We start from the raw sequence: 19,169 nt of genomic DNA, 5'->3' as shown, positions 1-19,169 counted from the left end.
GCAGCTTTTCAAAAATATATTATAAACTTGTAAGGTAAACAAACAGGTTGAGAAATGGTAAAATATGTGAAGAAAAATACAAATGAAAATGAACAAATGAAAACCATAGAATTTTGAAAGATTGATGATCGCATTAATATATTGTAAAAGGTATTGATACTTTCTCAAGTGTATCAATACTTTTGATTTTTGTTCAGTTTTTCTGAATTTTAAAGTTCAAATTGATATCGATACTAGACAAGAATATCGATACTTTCTTAAGGGTATTGATACTTCTAATTAGTTAGAAAAATATGCCCCCACCTCCCGAACACACTTTTTTACATATACAATTAAAAATATATTTTACTGGACGCATTTTTATTTTCTCTCTTCAAAATTAACCCATTCTGACAAATATGCTAGAAATGGACCTAAAGAACCAACTTTTTTTTTTTTTAAATCTGCCTTTTTGGCTAACTTAGCCATATAAATAGTTACATAGATATATTGATAGCTTTTGATCTATGTGTTAATATTTTTTCCAGCAGCATGAGAAGCATATTTTAATAAGCTTTTTTTTTCGAATTCACTTGCAAAACACAATGCTAAAATAGTTTTCCCATTAAGCCCCCAACTCAATAATTGGTCATACATTATTCCTTTCCTTTGTCACATTTACCAAAAGAGAATATAAATTAATAAATAAAAAAAATAAAGTTATAAAAAGATAAGGCTACTTCAATCAAGCAAAAATATTTTAGGAAAACTATATAATTGGTCACCGATTTTCAAAAAGTTCTATTTTGGTACTAAAAATAAAAATTTTCATATTAGGCACTATCGTTAAAAATTATTTTCATTTTGGTCACTAACTATTAATTTAATGTTACTGCACATTCATTTTAGTTACTCAACTTTAATAAGTTTTCATTTTAAATATTTATTTTATCTTTTTAATTTTTTATTTTTAAAATTAATTTTAGTATTTTTTAGTAAAACGGAAAAACTTGAGTTTATAGGAAAAAACTTAGATTTTTACATGGAAATATTTATTTTACAAGGAAAAATTTATCTTTTAATTTCCTTTTTTTCTTCCTTTTTTAGAATTAGTTTTACTTTTTTTCAATAAAAGAGAAAAATTGATGTTTTACAGGGATTAATTGAGTTTTATAGAAAAACTTTGATCTTTACAGAAGAGTCATTTTATTTTTTAGTTTCAATTAAGTTTTTCATTTTCTAGAATTAATTTTAATTTTTCCCATAAAATGGAGAAACCTAGTTTTTTACATAGAATTACCTCGATTTTTATAGGGAAAACTTGGGTTTTACAAAATATTTTATCTTGTTATTTCCTTTTCTCCTTTTTTTAAAGTTAATTTTAATTTATATTCATTAACAAGATAAAACTTGATTTTTCCAATGAATTACCTAGGGTTTTATAGGGAATGAAGTTGGAGGAAAAACTTAAGTTTTTATTTGTAATTGAATAATTCAATTCCTTGTAAAAGGAAGGTATTTTTGAAAAAAATTAATTTAAAACCCAAAATGAAAATTTATTAAAATTCAGTGACTAATGAATATATAATAATATTGAATTAATGCCACATGACTAAAGAGAGAATAATTTTTAAAAAATGAAAATAGTTTTTGACTGCAGTTCCTAAATGACCAATTGTGGAATTTACCCACTATTTAATGCTACCTAAGTCCAATAATTAGTATACAAATAAAAATGGCAATAAATGAAAAAGCATCCGCGTGGTGGGTCATCATGTCTGTTGTCTTCTTCACTTTTGAGTTGTATTCTCGAAAGTAATACATATTTTTTGAACATACAATGCAATTGAAACTTGCTTACTTTTACATTGACTTACGTTTTCTCAAATTACTACTCGCTTTACTCCGTTAAGGCAAATTATTATTTCCATCGTTCAAAACTCATCGCTCAATCCTTCTCTTATATATTTTGCAAAGGTACGCCATCTGCTTTCATTTGTTCTGTCTTGTTTGTTACAGAAGCTTTACTTTCTGCTCATTTTTACTTGTACCTTTTTCTTCTGCTTTTGTTTTGATTTCTGTTGTGGCTGTGGTTTTTCAGTTTACTTGCTCTTTGCTCTCTCAATGGACTTTGTTGTTGCCATCGTTAGCTCTATTGTCGCTAAATCTGCAGAGTATACGATTTCTCCTATCATAAACCATGTCAAATACCTTTCCAATCATCAGCAAAATGTTGAGACCCTCAAGCACCAAGCTGAGAAGCTGAAAGTTGCAAGGGACAGAGTGCAGCATTCTGTTGATGCAGCTTTACGAAACGGCAAAGAGATCGAAGGCGATGTTGACAAATGGTTGTCTGCAGTCGACACAAAGATCCTTGAACAAGTAGAGAAAGTGACGCAAGATGAAGAAAAGCAAAGAAAAAGTGTTTCGTTGGTTTGTGTCCTGATTTCTGGACTCGTTACAAGCTTAGCCTGAATGCTCCAGAGGAGGCGAAGGCTGTTGCCGAGCTACTTGAACAGGGCAAGTTTGACGAGGTTTCTTATCCTGTGCCTCTGCAAGGTATCACTGTCACACCATTTAAAGGGTACGAGGATTTTGAGTCAAGAACGTTGGTTTTGAATGAAATAATGGAGGCACTGAAAGATGATAGCGTCAGCGTTATTGGGGTGCACGGTATGGGCGGCATTGGAAAAACAACGCTAGTAAAAGAAATCGCTAGAAAGGTCAAGGGCAATTTATTTGATTCGGTTGTCATAGCAACAGTAACTCAAGCCATTGATATTGAGAAAATTCAGAACAGAATTTCAGAGTTATTGGGCTTGAAATTTGAGGAACAGAGTACCGATGTAAAGGCACTTCGACTACAAGAAAGATTGAAGAAAGAGAAGAGGGTTCTGGTCGTCTTGGATGACATTTGGGCAAAGGTTGATATTGAGGAAGTTGGGATCCCTTTGGGAGATGAGCACAAGGGATGCAAGTTGCTGCTAACTTCTAGGGAGCTAAATGTTTTATCAAATGGGATGGATGCTCAGAAATATTTTTCTGTTGGGTTTTTAAATGAAAACGAGGCCTGGGACCTGTTCAAGAAGAAGGCTGGCGACTGTGTTGAAAGTTGTGATTTGAAGCCTGCAGCTATGGAGGTAGCCAAAAAATGTGCAGGGTTGCCCATAGCCATTGCGACAGTTGCAGGGGCTTTGAGAAACAAAAGATTGTTTGAGTGGAAGAATGCTTTACGAGAACTAGAGAGGCCTTCATCAAGCAACTTCACGGGGATAGCTGCAGCATATTCAGCTATTGAGTGGAGTTTTAATTATTTAGAAAGTGAGGAAGTTAAGCTGACTTTCTTGCTTTGCTGTGTAATAGGCCATAATGGTCTGGTTGAAAAGTTGATGAGATATATTGTGGGTTTGGGTTTATTTGGTGGTGTCAACACTATGGAAGAAGCTAGAAATGAAGTATTGACTGTTGTGGCTAATCTCAAAGCGTCTTCCTTGTTGCTTGATAGTTATGATGATGAGCACTTTGATATCCATGATGTTGTTTCGGATGCTGCTTTAGCTATTGCATCGAGGGACTACCATATGCTTGTTTTGAGAGATCATATTCCAAAGGAGTGGTCCGATAAGGCGAAAATGAACAGCTTGAGAGCGATAAGCTTACCTTGTCCTCAAATTATAGTAGAGCTTCCTAAGGAGATAGAGTATTCAGGTCTTTCCTTTTTCCATATGGCCCATGATGATTCAGTGGTAATTCCTCCCGACTTTTTCAGAGGAATTGAAAGCCTCAAAGTCTTGGATTTACCTTCATATTCCTATCTACCTGAATCAATTAATCACCTCATAGACCTTCGCATGTTGTGTCTAAGAGGATGTCTAGTTGAAGACATAACCATCATTGGAGAGCTCAAAAGTTTAGAAATCCTTGACCTTGCTTTCTCAAGGATCAAAGAACTACCCAAGGAGATAGCACAATTGACTCGGTTAAGGTTGTTAGATTTGAGTTGGTGTGAAAACTCAAAATCATCCCACCAAATGTTTTATCAAGTTTGTCTAAATTAGAAGAATTATATATGGAGGGAAGCTTTGTTGAATGGGAAAATGGAGTAGTTGACAACGAGAGGAGAAATGCAAGCCTTGATGAATTAAACAATTTGTCTCGTCTAACTACTTTATATGTTCGTATTTCTGATATCCAAATGATTCCAAAGCATCGATTCATTGAGACATTGAACAGATACAGGATTATTGTAGGTGATCATCCTATATCCAAGTGGCTCCGAAGACATGAATGTTCAAGGACATTGACGCTCCAGTTATATACAAACATTTGTTTGGATAATGGGGTGAAAATGTTGCTGGGAAAGGCTGAATATTTGTACCTAGACCTAAAAGGACTTAAAGGCATCAAGAATGTACTTGCAGAGTTAAATAAAGGGAACGATTTTCCACATTTACAGAGTCTTCATGTCAAAAATGGTATCCAGGTGCAATATATCACAATGAACAACATTGAGTTTTCTGAATTACGTTTCATAACACTTGAGCGTTTGCCGCAACTTATTAGCTTTGCTGTCAAGAGGAAAGGTGTTCCACGAGTTTTGAGCCCCTACCACTTTTCATTAAGCAGGTATTTGTTTGACATGATTCATATACTCTTATACAACTTTTTTATACTGCAACTATTTAGTGACATCGTCAAAAAGTTATAATTATTAGATAATGATTTGATCCACTAACCTTACATTTCTAATAATAAAATAAATAATTATCCAATGGTTTTAAGGCTACAAAATAAATTTCAAACCCAAAATTTAAATTTTAATCCAAACTGATTGAAAGTCCAAAATCAATTCAATACACAAAATTATGAAAATGTAATTGGAATTCACAATTCGAACTAAAATTCTTTAAAATCGAAAATCATATTTCCAAATTATGTTACGTACTATCTTTTCGTTTCCCTTCCATTTTGATTTTTAGAAGAAAAGAATTGTTTGTAAATGTATGCAACCTGTTTTCCATCATTCCATTAACAACAATATAATATGGCACAAGCAGACATATCATTGGAGTTCGAATTTGAGGAGGTTGATTATCACTGGATGCGGCAAGTTGGAGCATCTGTTATCGCCCTCTGTCGCCAGGAATCTGGTGCAGCTCCACTGCTTTGAGATAGTGGGTTGTGAGTCCTTAAGGGAGATAATATTTACAGAGGAAATAGAAGAAGAAGAAGAAACGAGTAATGTGATTTGTTTCCCCCGATTAAACTTTCTGCATATAGATTTCCTTCGAAACCTCATCTTCTTCTGCTCAGGAAATTATAATATCGAATTCCCTTTGTTGAAAGAGCTAAAGATTGTGGATTGCCCGAAATTAAAAGAATTCATTAGTGAAAGCAGTATTGAGCCCGGCATGCATGCTCTCTTCAACGAGAAGGTTAATTATTTATTTCATTAGTCTTACACTCTTATATGATTTAGTTGATTCGTCCTGCATTACATGAGCTAACTTTCTTATGGGCATGAATTATATATATGAATAGGTTTCAATTCCAAGCTTGGAAAGGATGACAATCTCCGGGTTGAGGAATACGAAGATGATATTTCATAATGAGCTACCACCAAATTCTTTTCGAAATCTACGAGTATTCAGTGTTTCAAGGTGTGAGAGTCTGAAAAATCTATTTCCAGCGTCAATAGCCAAACATCTTCCGCAACTTGAACATTTATGGATAAGATGGAGTGGGGTGGAGGAGATTGTATTGGAAGGGAAGGTTTAGAGGAGCAGCCTGTGAGTTTTGAGTTTCCCAAAGTGTCTTCCTTACGGTTGAACACTTAGAAAAGCTCAAATGTTTCTATAAAGGGCAACATACAATTGTGTGGCCAATGTTGAAAAAATTGACCACAGATTGTTCTGCTTTGCTAATGATAGTGGGTTTAGAAGATGTTAGAATCCAGGAAACGAAGGGAAATGGGGAGGCAGTATTGTTGGTTAAGGAGGTACGTACGTATATGATCACATGCTTGTTATGTTGTTATATGCATAATAATGCAATTTAATTAACTGAATCTTACATTGCTTTGATAGGCATTTCTTTAGAGATATCTATCTAATACTTATATTTAAGGATTTACTGGTTTAGGGTCATCATTGGAATTATGAAATTATATAAATATTAATTTTTAAAATTATAATTAATATTATTATGATAATATTTTATATTATCTTTAAATAAACGTTAAATTTTTATTTTTTATGTGATATAAATAGTTATCTATTTACTTATTATAGTCTTTATCTATTTACTTATTATATTCTAACACTTTTTGTTATAATTTTTATATTAAATAAAATGTTAATATAATTATGAAACACATTTTAAAAAATTAAATTTAAATTTAAAAATGTGAGACGATATATTTTTAAAATAGAATAATACCATTTCAAACTTTAAATTTTAATTTTTTTCTTAATTTAGCCACTCTAAATAAGATAATTGTGTGAGTTAATTACCACTGTTAAAATTTTTGTTTTCTTTTAATGGATTGCTATGTGACACATTAGCACATTGCGTGACTAACAAGTGAATTTTTTATTGACTTTTGACTAAGTTTAAAGACATCCTTTTATAATTACTCCAAAACTTTTACCACTTAAACTTTAGTTAATAAAAAAGTCACTTGCCACTCACTCAATGGACTAAATGTGTCATGTCGGTTAACAACAGTGACAAATTCACACAGTTATCTTATTTAGAGTGACCATAGCTGTAGTTTACCTTTTATTTTTGTGAAAAGATAAAAGAAAATGCTCATATAAGAGTCTAACATTTACAAAATGTTTTAATGAAAGCCAAACCTTTCAAAGTGCTCAAAATTCTAAAACTTTTTGAAAGTACTCAAATAAGACTTTCTCAAATATCGAATATCACGTCTCAAATTATATTTATATTTATATTATTTTATATTCAAGCAATATTTGATTCAGCTATCATGTACATTATTCTAAATATATTAGATTTCACTTATTTTTTACTCAAATTGAGTTGAAGTAGATGAAAAATGTTGATTTAAAGATTTTCAAAGGTTATTGTTTTGTAGGCAATTAAGTAAAACTTTCTGTTCTTCATTCCGCTTTCTACTTGTGTTTTATTATTATTATTATTATCAGTTTTCATTCATAAGGTATTCTGTACATTGGTTTTTATTTAAGCATGTACATCAACATTGAGCTTCATTTGTTAATGTTTAATTGGTTTCCTAGGTCATTCCCAATTTAGAGAAACTTGAGTTACGAAATTTTAGTGCTATGGATCAATTGCCACCGGATTTGTTCCCTCGCGTTAAGGTTTTTGAAGTGGGTGGTGGCTTCCATAGTGGATCTTCTTATATATTTCCTCTCGTCCGAAGATTCTACAATTTGGAAAGGCTGAAGTTTAGTAATTTTGATTTCAAACATGTAGTCCCTTGTAAGGGAGCTGTTGGGACTCTCTCACCAATAAAAAATCTGAAATTGCATTCTTCCAAAAATCTTAAGCATATATGGAGAAAAGACTCGGAACTTGGTCATATTCTCTCTAATCTCCAAACACTCACAATTTCGCATTGTGATGATTTGAAAAATATTGGAGCCTCGTCATTATCTTTCCAAAATCTCACAACTTTGGAGGTGTCATATTGCAAAATGATGACAAACTTACTTACACCCTTAATAGTTGAGAATCTGGTGCAATTAACAACAATGAAGGTCAGCGACTGCACTGAAATGACAGAAATAGTGACAAATGAGGGAGACTACCATCAGACAATAGTTGTCAGAAAATTGAAATGTTTAGAAATAAGCGATCTACAAAGGCTCACAAGCTTTTGTCCAGGGAGTTACACCTTCAACTTCCCTTGTTTGGAAGAAGTAGTTGTTGAAAGGTGTCCTAGATTGAAGGTCTTTTCTGAGGGAGTTTTAAGCACCCCGCAATTACAAGGAGTAAAACAAGGGCGTTACAATCGAAAAGAGTGTTGGAAAGGGGACCTGAATACCACCATACACCAGTTGTATACAAAAAAGGTACGGAGTTGGTTTATAATGCTATCTAGCTAGCTTCCTCCTGTATTGATACAATAAATGTTAATGCTCGATTTTCTTTCCAAATCTTTCATTGTTTTAAAAAAAATTAAAACCTACATGACTATAACTAACGAGTGTTTATTTTTGAATTATGAGTGTAATAATATGGACGGATTTGTTGTTTTAGGGTGGATTCAATAGCCCATTTGATCTGAATATCTCTGACACGTTTCCAAAGTTGATAGAAATATGGAAAAGAAACCCTCAAGAAATTTTGGAGTCGAAGAACCTTGGCAGAATAGAGATTTATAAATGTAGCAGCTTGAAGTATATTTTTGCCCCGTCTATGCTTTTTAGCCTCAAGCAACTAGAACAGATAGAAGTAAAAGAATGCAATACAATGGAACAAGTGATCAGGGAAGACGAGGAGGGAGTAACCATACATACGTTGACACTTCCTAAGCTCTCCTTTGTAAAAATAGAGAGGTGTTCCAACTTGACAAATTTTTATTTGGGAAGTCAACCTCTTGAAATTCCAAATTTGTGGGTTATTACGATAGCTGAGTGCCCAAAAATGACAGCATTTTCTTCTACAATTTCAAGAAAGAGTGAAAAAGTGATTGAAGAGCAAGACGTAGAAGATAATACTGCCGTTTTATTCTGTGACAAGGTCAGTTTGGCATTCAATATTTATTTGCACTAATTAATTCATATCATCTTTCTATTTGATGAATTCATGAATGGGTCGAGTTAAGATAATTCATATATGAAAATTTATTAAATAAATAAGGTCATGGATTTGAGTGAAGTGTAAACTTTATTGATATTTGAGATTGATAACTACTCACTTTTGATGTTTTGTGATGAGCTAAATAATGTTACATGGTTTTTTACACGGACCTGTTCAATTTATTTACATTTCTAAATTATCAATTTAAAAAAACTTATTTTAATAAAATCAATTTTGATTTCATTAAAAGCCTTCTATGCAATACTAGTAGAAATAAAAATGATATAAAAATTAGAGAATTATTTTTTTGAAAAATAGTTTTATTACTAAAATAATAAAAAATATAAATAGTTTTATTATTAAAGTTTTAGTTGTGGTGGTAAGAGTATGCACTCAGACTCGAATCCTCAATAGAGTAATTTTATCTTATTTTTAAAATAAATTAAAGTACATAAATAACACTTTTAATATATGATTTTTGTTTTAAAAGTTTGGTATTAATAAATATTTATTTGAAAGACATTTTAAAAACAAATTAATTTTTTCTCTATCCTTAAAATACAACTGAATTTATTTGATGAAAATAGAAAAGTGAAATAATTTATATTGTTATTTATATTCATAAATTCCAAACTCAAGTTATTTATGTCAACAGGTTGTCATTCCCCATTTGGAGAATCTGAAGTTGTCCTCCATTAACATTCAGAAGATATGGCACCACCCATCCTACTCACCAGAGAGGAATCAGATGTTCTCTACACTGCGGTCCCTGTGTCTGGAAGACCTTCCCAAACTCAAAGATGCCTGCTTTGAGAATAGCTTTGAATTCCCATGCTTAAGAGATTTAACACTAAAAAATTGTCCTCTGCTGAAAACATTCATCTCTAAATCTGTATGTGGAGATGAACCTCAAATTCACCAACCTACACAAACAAATAACTCTGCTGTCCTCAATGAAAAGGTCATTTCTTCTTCTTTTACTTTACCATTGTTCTCTTCTCCTTTTACTTCTTTCATTAATCTTTTTCATTTCAACATATTTCAGTTATTAACCCAATCTAATGATTTATTAGATTGTTTTCCCTCGTTTGGAGAAGTTGCTGATTCAGGGTTGTGATTCGTTAGAAGAAATAATGGAGCTGCAAGCACTCAATGCCAATGAAGCACAGTCAACATCAGCTACGCGGTCTACTATGGCAGACACAATGATGACCAAGTTTGTATTTCCCCGTCTAACGCACCTTGGACTGGATAAGGTGCCGAGTTTGAAAAGTTTCTACTCTAGGATGCATACCACCCAATGGCCATCATTGAAATTTATGAAGGTTATTGAATGCCCCAGAGCACAAATTTTTGGTGAGGTTGAAATCCCAAACCAACAACCCTTGTTTTGCATCAATGAGGTATGCTCACTGATAGTTTATATTCCATGTTCATTACTTGAATTTATTAGATTGTTTTCCTTAGTATTTGAGAAGATGGTGCAATTAATAACAATGAGGGTAAGTGTCTGCACTGAAATGACAGAAATAGTTGCAAATGGGGGAGACTACCATCAAACAATAGTGCTTGGTAACTTGAAATGTTTACAACTAAGCAATTTAAAGAGCCTCACAAGCTTTTGTCCTGGAAGTTACACCTTCAACTTTCCTTGTTTGGAAGTAGTAGTTGTGGAAGGGTGTCCTAAATTGAAGATCTTTTCTAAGGGAGTTTTAAGCACTCCACAATTACAAAGTGTAGAACAGGATAGTCTCATTATGAAAAGGTGTTGGGCAGGTGACTTGAATACCACCATACAACAGTTGTATATAGAAAAGGTGCGGAGTTAATTCATAATGCTATCTAGCTTCCTTGTCCTGATACAAGGAATGTTAGTGCTCGATTTTCTTTTCTATGCTTTCATTGTTGAATAACTAACAAAGAGTGTTTTTGTTTTTTTGAATTATGAATGTAATAATATGGATGAATTTGTTGTTTTAGGATGGATTCTGTGGCCTAGGTGATTTGACCATCTCTGATACGTTTCCCGAGTTGATAGAAATATGGAAAAAAAAACCTCGAGCAATTTTAGAGTTGAAGAACCTTAGCCAAATGAAGTTTATAAATGTAGCAGCTTGATGTACATTTTTACCCCTTCTATGCTTTTGAGCCTCAAGCAACTAAGGTTTATAGAAGTAAAAGAATGCAGTATAATGGAACAAGTGATTAGGGAAGACGAGAAGGAAGCAACGACACATGAGTTGAAATTTCCTCTGCTCTTCTTTGTAAAAATGGTGTCGTGTTCCAACTTGACAAATTTTTATTTGGGAAGTCGAGCTCTTGAATTTCCAAAGTTGAGTAATATTACGATAGATGGTTGTCCAAACATGACGGCATTATCTTCTTCAATTTCAAGAAAGAGTGAAAAAGTGATTAGTGAGCAAGACGTGGAAGATAATACTGCCGCTTTATTCTGCGACAAGGTCAGTTTGGTATTCAATATTTATGTGCACTAATTAATTCATATCTTCTTTCTTTCTATTTGATGGAGTCATGAGTATATAAATGGTGATAATCCATATATGATGAGAATGTAATAGATAAATAGTGGGGGAATTGATAGCAGAAAAGATAGAAATGAATGGGGTTTTTGAGTATGAAGAATATCAACACTTGTTGAATTAAGATACACATTATTACTTCCCTTTTCCATGCCTCTTATAGTTATCTTAAATATAAGATAGTAACACTTTCTTTATAGGGTCATGACTTGAGAAATTGCTTTTCTGTTTTTCTTATATCACCCAACCTATTCAATTTATTTACAGTCCTAAATTATGAGTCCAAAAATAAAATTAATTTTTGTACCAAAAACAATCAATTTATAAGCAAGAATTTTGAAAAAAAATATTTTTATGAAAAACATATTTAGAAATATAGATATTTTAGAATTTTTATATTTTAATTGTAATTGCTAATAGCTTTAAATTTATAAATAGATTTTAATTAATAAACCATAATATGTTTTTAACATATATTAAAAACATTAAACATTTATGTAAAATTTAAGCATTCTCTAAAAGAGATTTAAAGTTGTTTTCAACCATTTCTTTTTAAACATGTTAAAAGTTTTAATTTAGTTATATATATTTTAAGATAGACTTATTTTTGTTAACATTTCTTTTAATTTTAAAAAAAATTTTAAATACTCTTTAAATTTGTCACTTTTACTCATATTCTTTTTTTTTTGGATCACTTTGCTCTCGACCTCTAAAATTTAGTCAAATTGTTATTGATTGAAATGTTAAAAGTTTAACGGCATTGACATAGCCACTTGCCTGGTAGTCCATGTATAAATCATAAAATTTTTAAAATAATAATATTTTAAAAATTCAATAAAATTTTAAAATTATTTATGTTACAACGTTAATCCCGTTAAAATTTATCTTTATGCCTTAAACATTGACAAGATGTTGGATAGGGGATCTGAATACTAGCATACAATAGTTGTACACAGAAAAGGTACGGAGTTGATTCATAATGTTATCTAGCTTTCTCCTATCCTGATATAATGAATATTAGTGCTCGATTTTCTTTCCTATTCTTTTGTTGTCGAAGAACTAACAAAGAGTGTTTATTTCTAAAATTTTAGGGTGGATTCAATGACAGATTTCAAAAGTTAGAAATATGGAAAAGAAACCCTCAAGAAATTTTGGAGTTGAAGAACCTTGGCAGGGTGGAGATTAATAAATGTAGCAGCTTGAAGTATATTTTTACCCCGTCTATGCTTTTGAGCCTCAAGCAACTACAATTGATAATGGTCAAAGAATGTAGTATAATGGAACAAGTGATTAGGGAAGAAGAGGAAGCAACGACACATGAGTTCACATTTCCTAAGCTCTCCTATGTAACAATAAAGGCCTGTTCCAACTTGACAAAATTTTATTCAGGAAGTCGAGCTCTTGAATTTCCAAAGTTGATTCATATTATCATAGCTGAGTGTCCAAAATGACAACATTTTCTTCTTCAAATTCAAGCGAGCAAGATGCGGAAGATAATACTACAACTTTATTCTACCATAAGGTCAGTTTGATATTCAATATTTATTTGCACTAATTAATTCATATCACTGAATCTATTAGATAATCCAAAGGAGAATCTATTAGATAAATTCAATTTGAAGTGGGGAATCGATTGCATAAAAGATAGAAAGCTTTGGGATTGTTGAGTATGAAGAATATCAAACAAAATCTCAGATAGAAATTAATAAATTAATATAATACTAAAATAATTAAATATTGTATTGAATTACTTTATTTTTAAATTACTACATTTTCATTAACAAAAAACTAGAAAGAAATTTTTAAATAGCAAAACTTATATACTAAATTAGGAAAAAATGTCAAGTTATGACAAATATAATGTATTTTTATTTCATGTAATTAATATAAAGTAATATTATTAAAATTATTAAACATAATTAAAATATATTAATTATTTTAGAGCAATAAAAAAACCGTCAAACCATAATTAAAGTATGAAAGAAAAATGAAAATGGCTGATTTTTGTGTTAATAATTGAAATAAAATAAAAGTGTAAATGAAGAATAAATAAAGTAAATGATAATGAAAGTGTAATTTAAGGATAGAAAAGAAAGGCATTTCTTTTTAATTTGAAAATTGAATGATGTTACATTTATGCAGCTCTACATTTTATCACTTCACTCACTCCTTTCAATTTTCTCTACATTTTGATTGAATTTGTATTTGTATGTAAAGAAGGAAGACTTATGTTATCTTTTTATGACATTTATTTATGTCTGCAGGTTGCCATTCCCAATTTGAAGCATCTGACTTTGTCCTCCATTAACATTCATAAGATATGGCACCATCCATCTTCCTTATCTCTCACGCACTTGTGGAGCTTGCGGGTGGAAGGGTGTCACAATTTGAAATACCTGTTTCCGTCTTTCTTAGTAAAAGATCTTGTGGAACTCAAAGTCCTTGAAATTAAGGACTGTAATGTGATGGAACAAGTCCTCTTCACGGATGGATTGGGTGCAGAAGATCAATGGAGGAATCATACGATTTTCTCTAAACTAGAGAGGCTGTCGCTGGAAGACCTTCCCAAACTGAAAGATACCTGCTTTGAAAATGAGTCTGAATTCCCATGCTTAAGAGGTTTAACACTAAAAAATTGTCCTCTGCTGAAAACATTCATCTCTAAATCTGTATCTGGAGATGAACCTCAAATTCACCAACCTACACAAACAAATAACTCTGTTGTTCTCAATCAAAAGGTCATTTCTTCTTCTTTTACTTTACCATTCTTCTTCTTTTACTTCTTTCATTAATCTTTTCATTTCAACATATTCCAGTTATTAACCCAATCAAATGATTTATTAGGTTGTTTTCCTCATTTGGAGAACTTGCACATTCAGAATTGTGATTCGTTAGAAGAAATAATTGAGCTGCAAGGCCTCATTGCCAATGAATCACAGTCTATTCAATCTATTGTGCCAGAAACAGTGACCACCAAGTTTGTATTTCCCCATGTAAAGCACCTTGTATTGGGTAAGTTGCCGAGATTGAAAAGTTTCTTCTCTAGGACCCAATGGCCATCGTTGAAACAAATGGAGGTTATTGAATGCCCCAAAGCACAGATATTTGGTGAGGTTGAAATTCCAAACCAACAACCCTTGTTTTGCGTCAATGAGGTATCTTCATTAACAATTGATATTCCATCTTCATTCCTTGAGATTATACCCAAATCAAATGAGATTACCTATAAATTGCCTTTCCAACTAACTAATATTCCCACCTTCTCTCTTACTTAAATTTAAAACTCTTTAATCCATGTTTAATATATTTGTTGCTGTCCAGGACACTTTCCCTGTCTTACAAGAATTAACACTGAAGACAACTGATATGATGAAGGGGATATGTGATGGACAACTCTCATTGCAGTGTTTCCCAAACCTCAAACTTCTTAACCTCCAATTCTTTCCTGAGGCATCCACTACTCTTCCATATTCCTTCATTCGCTCACTACCAAAGCTTCAGAAGCTTGTTATAAACAATGCTTCCATTTCTGAAATAGTCCGGCCTAAAGGACTCAGCCACAAGGAAAGACATACATCAGCATTCTCTCAGTTAAAGGAATTAAGCTTGTCTGAACTTCCAGAGTTGACATTAAATACTTTGTTTGAAGGACGCAACCACAAAGAAAGACATACATCAGCATTCTCTCAGTTAAAGGAATTAAGCTTGTCTGAACTTCCAGAGTTGACATTAAAGACTTTGTTTGAAGGACTCATCAATGAGGAAAGGCACACATCGGCATGCTATCAGTTAGAGGCGTTAAGGTTGTCTCAACTTCCAGAGCTAACATTAAAGACTTTAGAGCCATTTTTGTTGTCTTTCAAAAATCTATTAAGTATGGAAGTTTCAAGATGCCATGGATCCATCAGTCTAATGGCATGCTCGACAGCTAAGAGCCTGATGCTACTAGAAAGATTGAGCATAGCTGATTGTGAATTGATAGAAGAAATCATATCATGTGAAGGTGAAGACTTACAGGGCAGCATTGTTTTCCCAAGCTGAAGGAGTTGCGACTGAGTCATCTGCCAAGTATAGCAAGCTTTTCATTGGCGCATCACTCGTTGGAGTTCCCAGTCTTGCAAATGGTGATAGTGACAGAGTGCCCAAAAATGAAGAATTTCTGTCAAGGAGAGTTAAGCACACCAAGGCTGGAACAAATGCACTTAACAGGAGATGAGGATGGTGAACTGCAGTGGGAAGGCAACCTTAACACCACCATAAAGCATATGTTCGATCAAATGGTACCAATCATTTTAAAGTGTTATACTTTTGAAAACATTGGTTTTACCTTTCTTTATAATTGTTTCTTTTGATCACGCACGTACAGAATGTGCAAAATTCTCAAGCGGTCGAGGTTACTGATCAATTGCACCAAATTGAATAAGGAAATATGTTGGGGTGCATGTGAGACAAGCTCAGTTTCATTTCAATTCAAACCAAACCGTAATTTACTCGTCTATTTTCATCATGGCTTAACTAATGCTTTACAAAGTGACCATGGAAATGCCGTTTTCATTGTAGGTTGAGTTGCTCTATTGGAGTATGGAGGCTTCCACTTTCCTTTATTCAGTTTTTGCAAATCCACTATTGTACTGTTGCATTTCACATTTTAACCTAAGTATTGATTTTGAAGTGCATCATGTTTGGCACTGGGAAATACGAACATGAAAACTTTTAGTAGTAAGGTTGACCCCAGTTTTATGGATGTATTTCAGCCACATTATACTTTTTGCTGGTATTTTGTATCAGCTTGGGGATTAGACGATTTTAATTAAGATTGCTACTCATTTTGTGTGTGCTTGTTTCATCTTTTTGTTCTCTGTATAAAGAATATTATGTACTTATTTTAGTATTTTGATGAAAAGTTGAAGCTAATATCTCCTTCAATCCCAGGATTCTCATATTCATCCTCACAAAAATATAAATGATAATAACACCAATTCTCTTTTTTTAAGTCAATAGGAGAAACAATCTAAAGCAAGAAGAAAACAAACCAATGCCATAAATAATTGAAATACATCACATGCATAATTGAGAACTGCAGAAGTAAAACAAATTTATTATATTTTCAATGTATAATATTATGATCTTTTTTGAGTAAGCAAAATAAATAATTTAAGGAGACCACATGTATGTTAGGTGGCTAGTGCCCAAACCAAATTTCTCTGCTATTTGATGAGAGCTGCATACAGAAGTAGATTCCATGTATCGGGGAGACCGGCAAGGCACCAGTGGGTGCAATCCATGCCGTTGAAGTCATTGTAAATGCTAGGATGTGGATCTTTTCTTAATTGAGAGAGCATGGTAATATCAAGCTAATTAATCAAAGCAATTTTTGCAAGCATTGACAGTGATATGTTAAAGGCTGGAAAAGTTGTACTCTAGGTGGCCGATTAGAAAGGTTACGAATTGGCATCTTCCGTGGTGATTGCGGGCTTTAACAGGGAGAAAATGATTAAAGCTTGGTGGTGTGTTTTTGTATTGTTGCTCTGTTGATGTAGTATTGTTGGTAGGCATTTTTATTTTGTCTGTTGTTTTTTTCTGATTCTCTGTTGCTGTTCTGTTTTGTCTTTGACAGCAGTTCAGTTTGACTGTAGCAAAAAAAAAGCTACTTAATGAACAAACTTCTTGCTGTTCCTTATGGCCTCTTTAACTACGTACTCTACAAGAGGCAAATCGGATCTATTTAACCATCGATTTAAGCACATCAAACATGAATATGAATTAAGCATATATAATTGAGAACAAAAAACTAAATTTCTATTGGGTTAAATAAAAATCAAACGACAAAATCTATCATAAGGTTCATCTCCCTTAGGTATTTAGAAAATTAACCCATGCTTCAAAATAAAAACTTTCAAGATATAGTATAACCGAAAGAAATAAAGAAATTCATGATAATCTTAAGAAATCAATTGGAAATCTTCAATTTTGATGGAAATCTACTTCAAAGTTGGTTTTAATGGTATTTTTCAAGTTGTTTTCTTGAATATTCTTTGAAGACCCCTTCCTATATCTTCTTATTTTTATAATATATACGTCTTAGAATACCAAAAAACCTAAAAATCGTAATTTTTCGTAGCTCAGTGTGTAATTTTGTAAAATCAACACGGCCTACGACACGCTTGTGTGGTCTGGCCATGTGCAATGGTTCAACCTATGTGGGTCACACGACTGTGTGGAATAGTTCAGCCTATGTGACTATTGCAGCATGCTTTGACGCTCTGGTTTTTGTTTATATTTCGCTCTTTTTGCTCCTAAGTGCTTTATTAAGTATTAAAACATGAATTTAAAGAATTAAGAGTATAAATTTTATAATTAACATCAAATAATCACCCGAAACGTGAAACAAGTTTATAATTGTCTTAAGTTACTTTATTTCTAAAGTTATTTGATTAATAAAAAAGTTAAAAATACTTCTTCTTTTTATCTTTTAATTTTACGCTAGAATTCTTTATAAAGTTTGTGAAATGTGAATTTTCATTGTTCTATAAATACTAGCTTTTAATATTAGTATGTGATTTTACATACTTTTAAATTCATTAAGTAATAGAATATTACTTCATACAATTTATGTAAAATAATATTATTTAAATTATTCAACATAATTAACCATTTATAATTAAAACATTACACTAAAAATCTCAAAGCACAATTAAAGTAGTAAGAATGAAAAATATTAATAATGAAATTTTCACTATTCTCTTTTTTTTAAATTTTTGTTACTAATGGAATGAAAAACTATCCAAATGTTGAATGTTATTACTTATATTTTTAGTGTTAAGCCTTAGTTTTACATTATAGAAATACTAGTGTAAGTGTAACTAAATATTATATAATTTAAATCATAATAAAAATGCAATTTAATATAAATGCAAAATGTGACTTCAGCTATTTAAATCATAAATTATTTCATATAATCAATTATTAATACAAAAATAAAATATTTAGGAAGTAGATAAATATAACAAACATACTTCCCCCCTTCTCAATTCATCAAGCAACAATCACTAATGATTCATCTAAATTGACCAGCATGTACAAGCCAAGTAATTGTTGTTCTCAATCAAAAAGTCATTTCTTCTTCTTTTACTTCGCCATTGTTTTCTTCACCGATTCTCCTTTTACTTTATGTTACTATCATATGTTACTTTGATTCATCTTTTTTATTTGAACACACTTCAGTTATTAACCCAATCTAATGATTTATTAGTTTGGAGAATTTGCAGATTCGGAATTTTGATTCTTTAATTAGAAGAAACAATTAAGCCACAAGGACTGATTGCCAATGAATCACAGTCAACATCAGCTGCTCTATCTATTGTGCCTGAAATAGTTATCACCAAGTTTGTATTTTCTCCTGTAACATACCTTGTAGTGGATAAGTTGCCGAGATTGAAAAGTTTCTTCTTTGGGATGCACATCACCCAATGGCCATCGTTGAAACAAATGGAGGTTACTGAACGCCCCAAAGTACAGATATTTGCTCCACATTGTTCTAAGAGTCAGGTTGGAATCTCAAACTAGCAACCCTTGTTTTGCGTCAATGAGGTATACCTCATTATTACTACTAGTAGACGATATTGTTCCATCTGTATTAAGTTTAATTCATGGTGATCATTGCATCGTCGACACTATAGGATTTGGTCGATTATGGACCATACATTCTTCAATTCTCCTTTGTCTCATCTTGTAACCACCCACTCCATTAATTTCATGGATATTTTTAGTTCGCTAATACGTCATTCTTATCTTTATCCATTACATTAGACCTTTAAGCAATATTAATTTAAAAAACCCATAAATTATGATGGTTGATAT

At 32.1% G+C, this 19,169-nt stretch overlaps 4 protein-coding genes and 1 pseudogene across 4 annotated transcripts; 4 read left to right on the top strand and 1 right to left on the bottom strand.

Moving 5' to 3' along the window:
• The first annotated feature begins 1,724 nt into the window (after nucleotides 1-1,724).
• On the top strand, nucleotides 1,725-4,037 carry LOC128282231 (probable disease resistance protein At4g27220). The gene is made up of 3 exons (XM_053020391.1): nucleotides 1,725-1,794; nucleotides 2,081-2,361; nucleotides 2,445-4,037. Exons 1-3 carry the CDS (start codon nucleotides 1,725-1,727, stop codon nucleotides 4,035-4,037), a joined length of 1,944 nt encoding a protein of 647 aa, XP_052876351.1.
• Nucleotides 1,741-12,714, top strand: LOC108466289 (uncharacterized). Its single transcript, XM_053020680.1, has 10 exons — nucleotides 1,741-1,956; nucleotides 2,081-4,605; nucleotides 5,037-5,414; nucleotides 5,521-5,977; nucleotides 7,242-8,039; nucleotides 8,227-8,709; nucleotides 9,425-9,730; nucleotides 9,843-10,586; nucleotides 10,750-11,231; nucleotides 12,401-12,714. The coding sequence occupies exons 4-9, from the start codon at nucleotides 5,864-5,866 to the stop codon at nucleotides 10,885-10,887; spliced, it is 2,583 nt and encodes an 860-aa protein (XP_052876640.1). The 5' UTR covers nucleotides 1,741-1,956; nucleotides 2,081-4,605; nucleotides 5,037-5,414; nucleotides 5,521-5,863; the 3' UTR covers nucleotides 10,888-11,231; nucleotides 12,401-12,714.
• Nucleotides 12,715-12,756: 42 nt separating this feature from the next.
• LOC128282230 (uncharacterized) lies at nucleotides 12,757-14,101 on the top strand. The gene is made up of 2 exons (XM_053020390.1): nucleotides 12,757-12,831; nucleotides 13,574-14,101. The coding sequence occupies exons 1-2, from the start codon at nucleotides 12,757-12,759 to the stop codon at nucleotides 14,099-14,101; spliced, it is 603 nt and encodes a 200-aa protein (XP_052876350.1).
• Nucleotides 14,102-14,209: 108 nt separating this feature from the next.
• Nucleotides 14,210-15,807, top strand: LOC128279338 (uncharacterized). The gene is made up of 2 exons (XM_053020681.1): nucleotides 14,210-14,464; nucleotides 14,631-15,807. The coding sequence occupies exons 1-2, from the start codon at nucleotides 14,381-14,383 to the stop codon at nucleotides 15,348-15,350; spliced, it is 804 nt and encodes a 267-aa protein (XP_052876641.1). The 5' UTR covers nucleotides 14,210-14,380; the 3' UTR covers nucleotides 15,351-15,807.
• Nucleotides 15,808-16,516: 709 nt separating this feature from the next.
• The window catches only part of LOC128282229 (protein trichome birefringence-like 38), a 47,457-nt pseudogene continuing 44,804 nt past the window's right edge, over nucleotides 16,517-19,169 (bottom strand).

Source organism: Gossypium arboreum, chromosome 10, assembly GCF_025698485.1.
Source record: "Gossypium arboreum isolate Shixiya-1 chromosome 10, ASM2569848v2, whole genome shotgun sequence".
Lineage (NCBI taxonomy): Eukaryota > Viridiplantae > Streptophyta > Magnoliopsida > Malvales > Malvaceae > Gossypium > Gossypium arboreum.
This window is presented reverse-complemented; position numbering and strand designations above follow the sequence as displayed.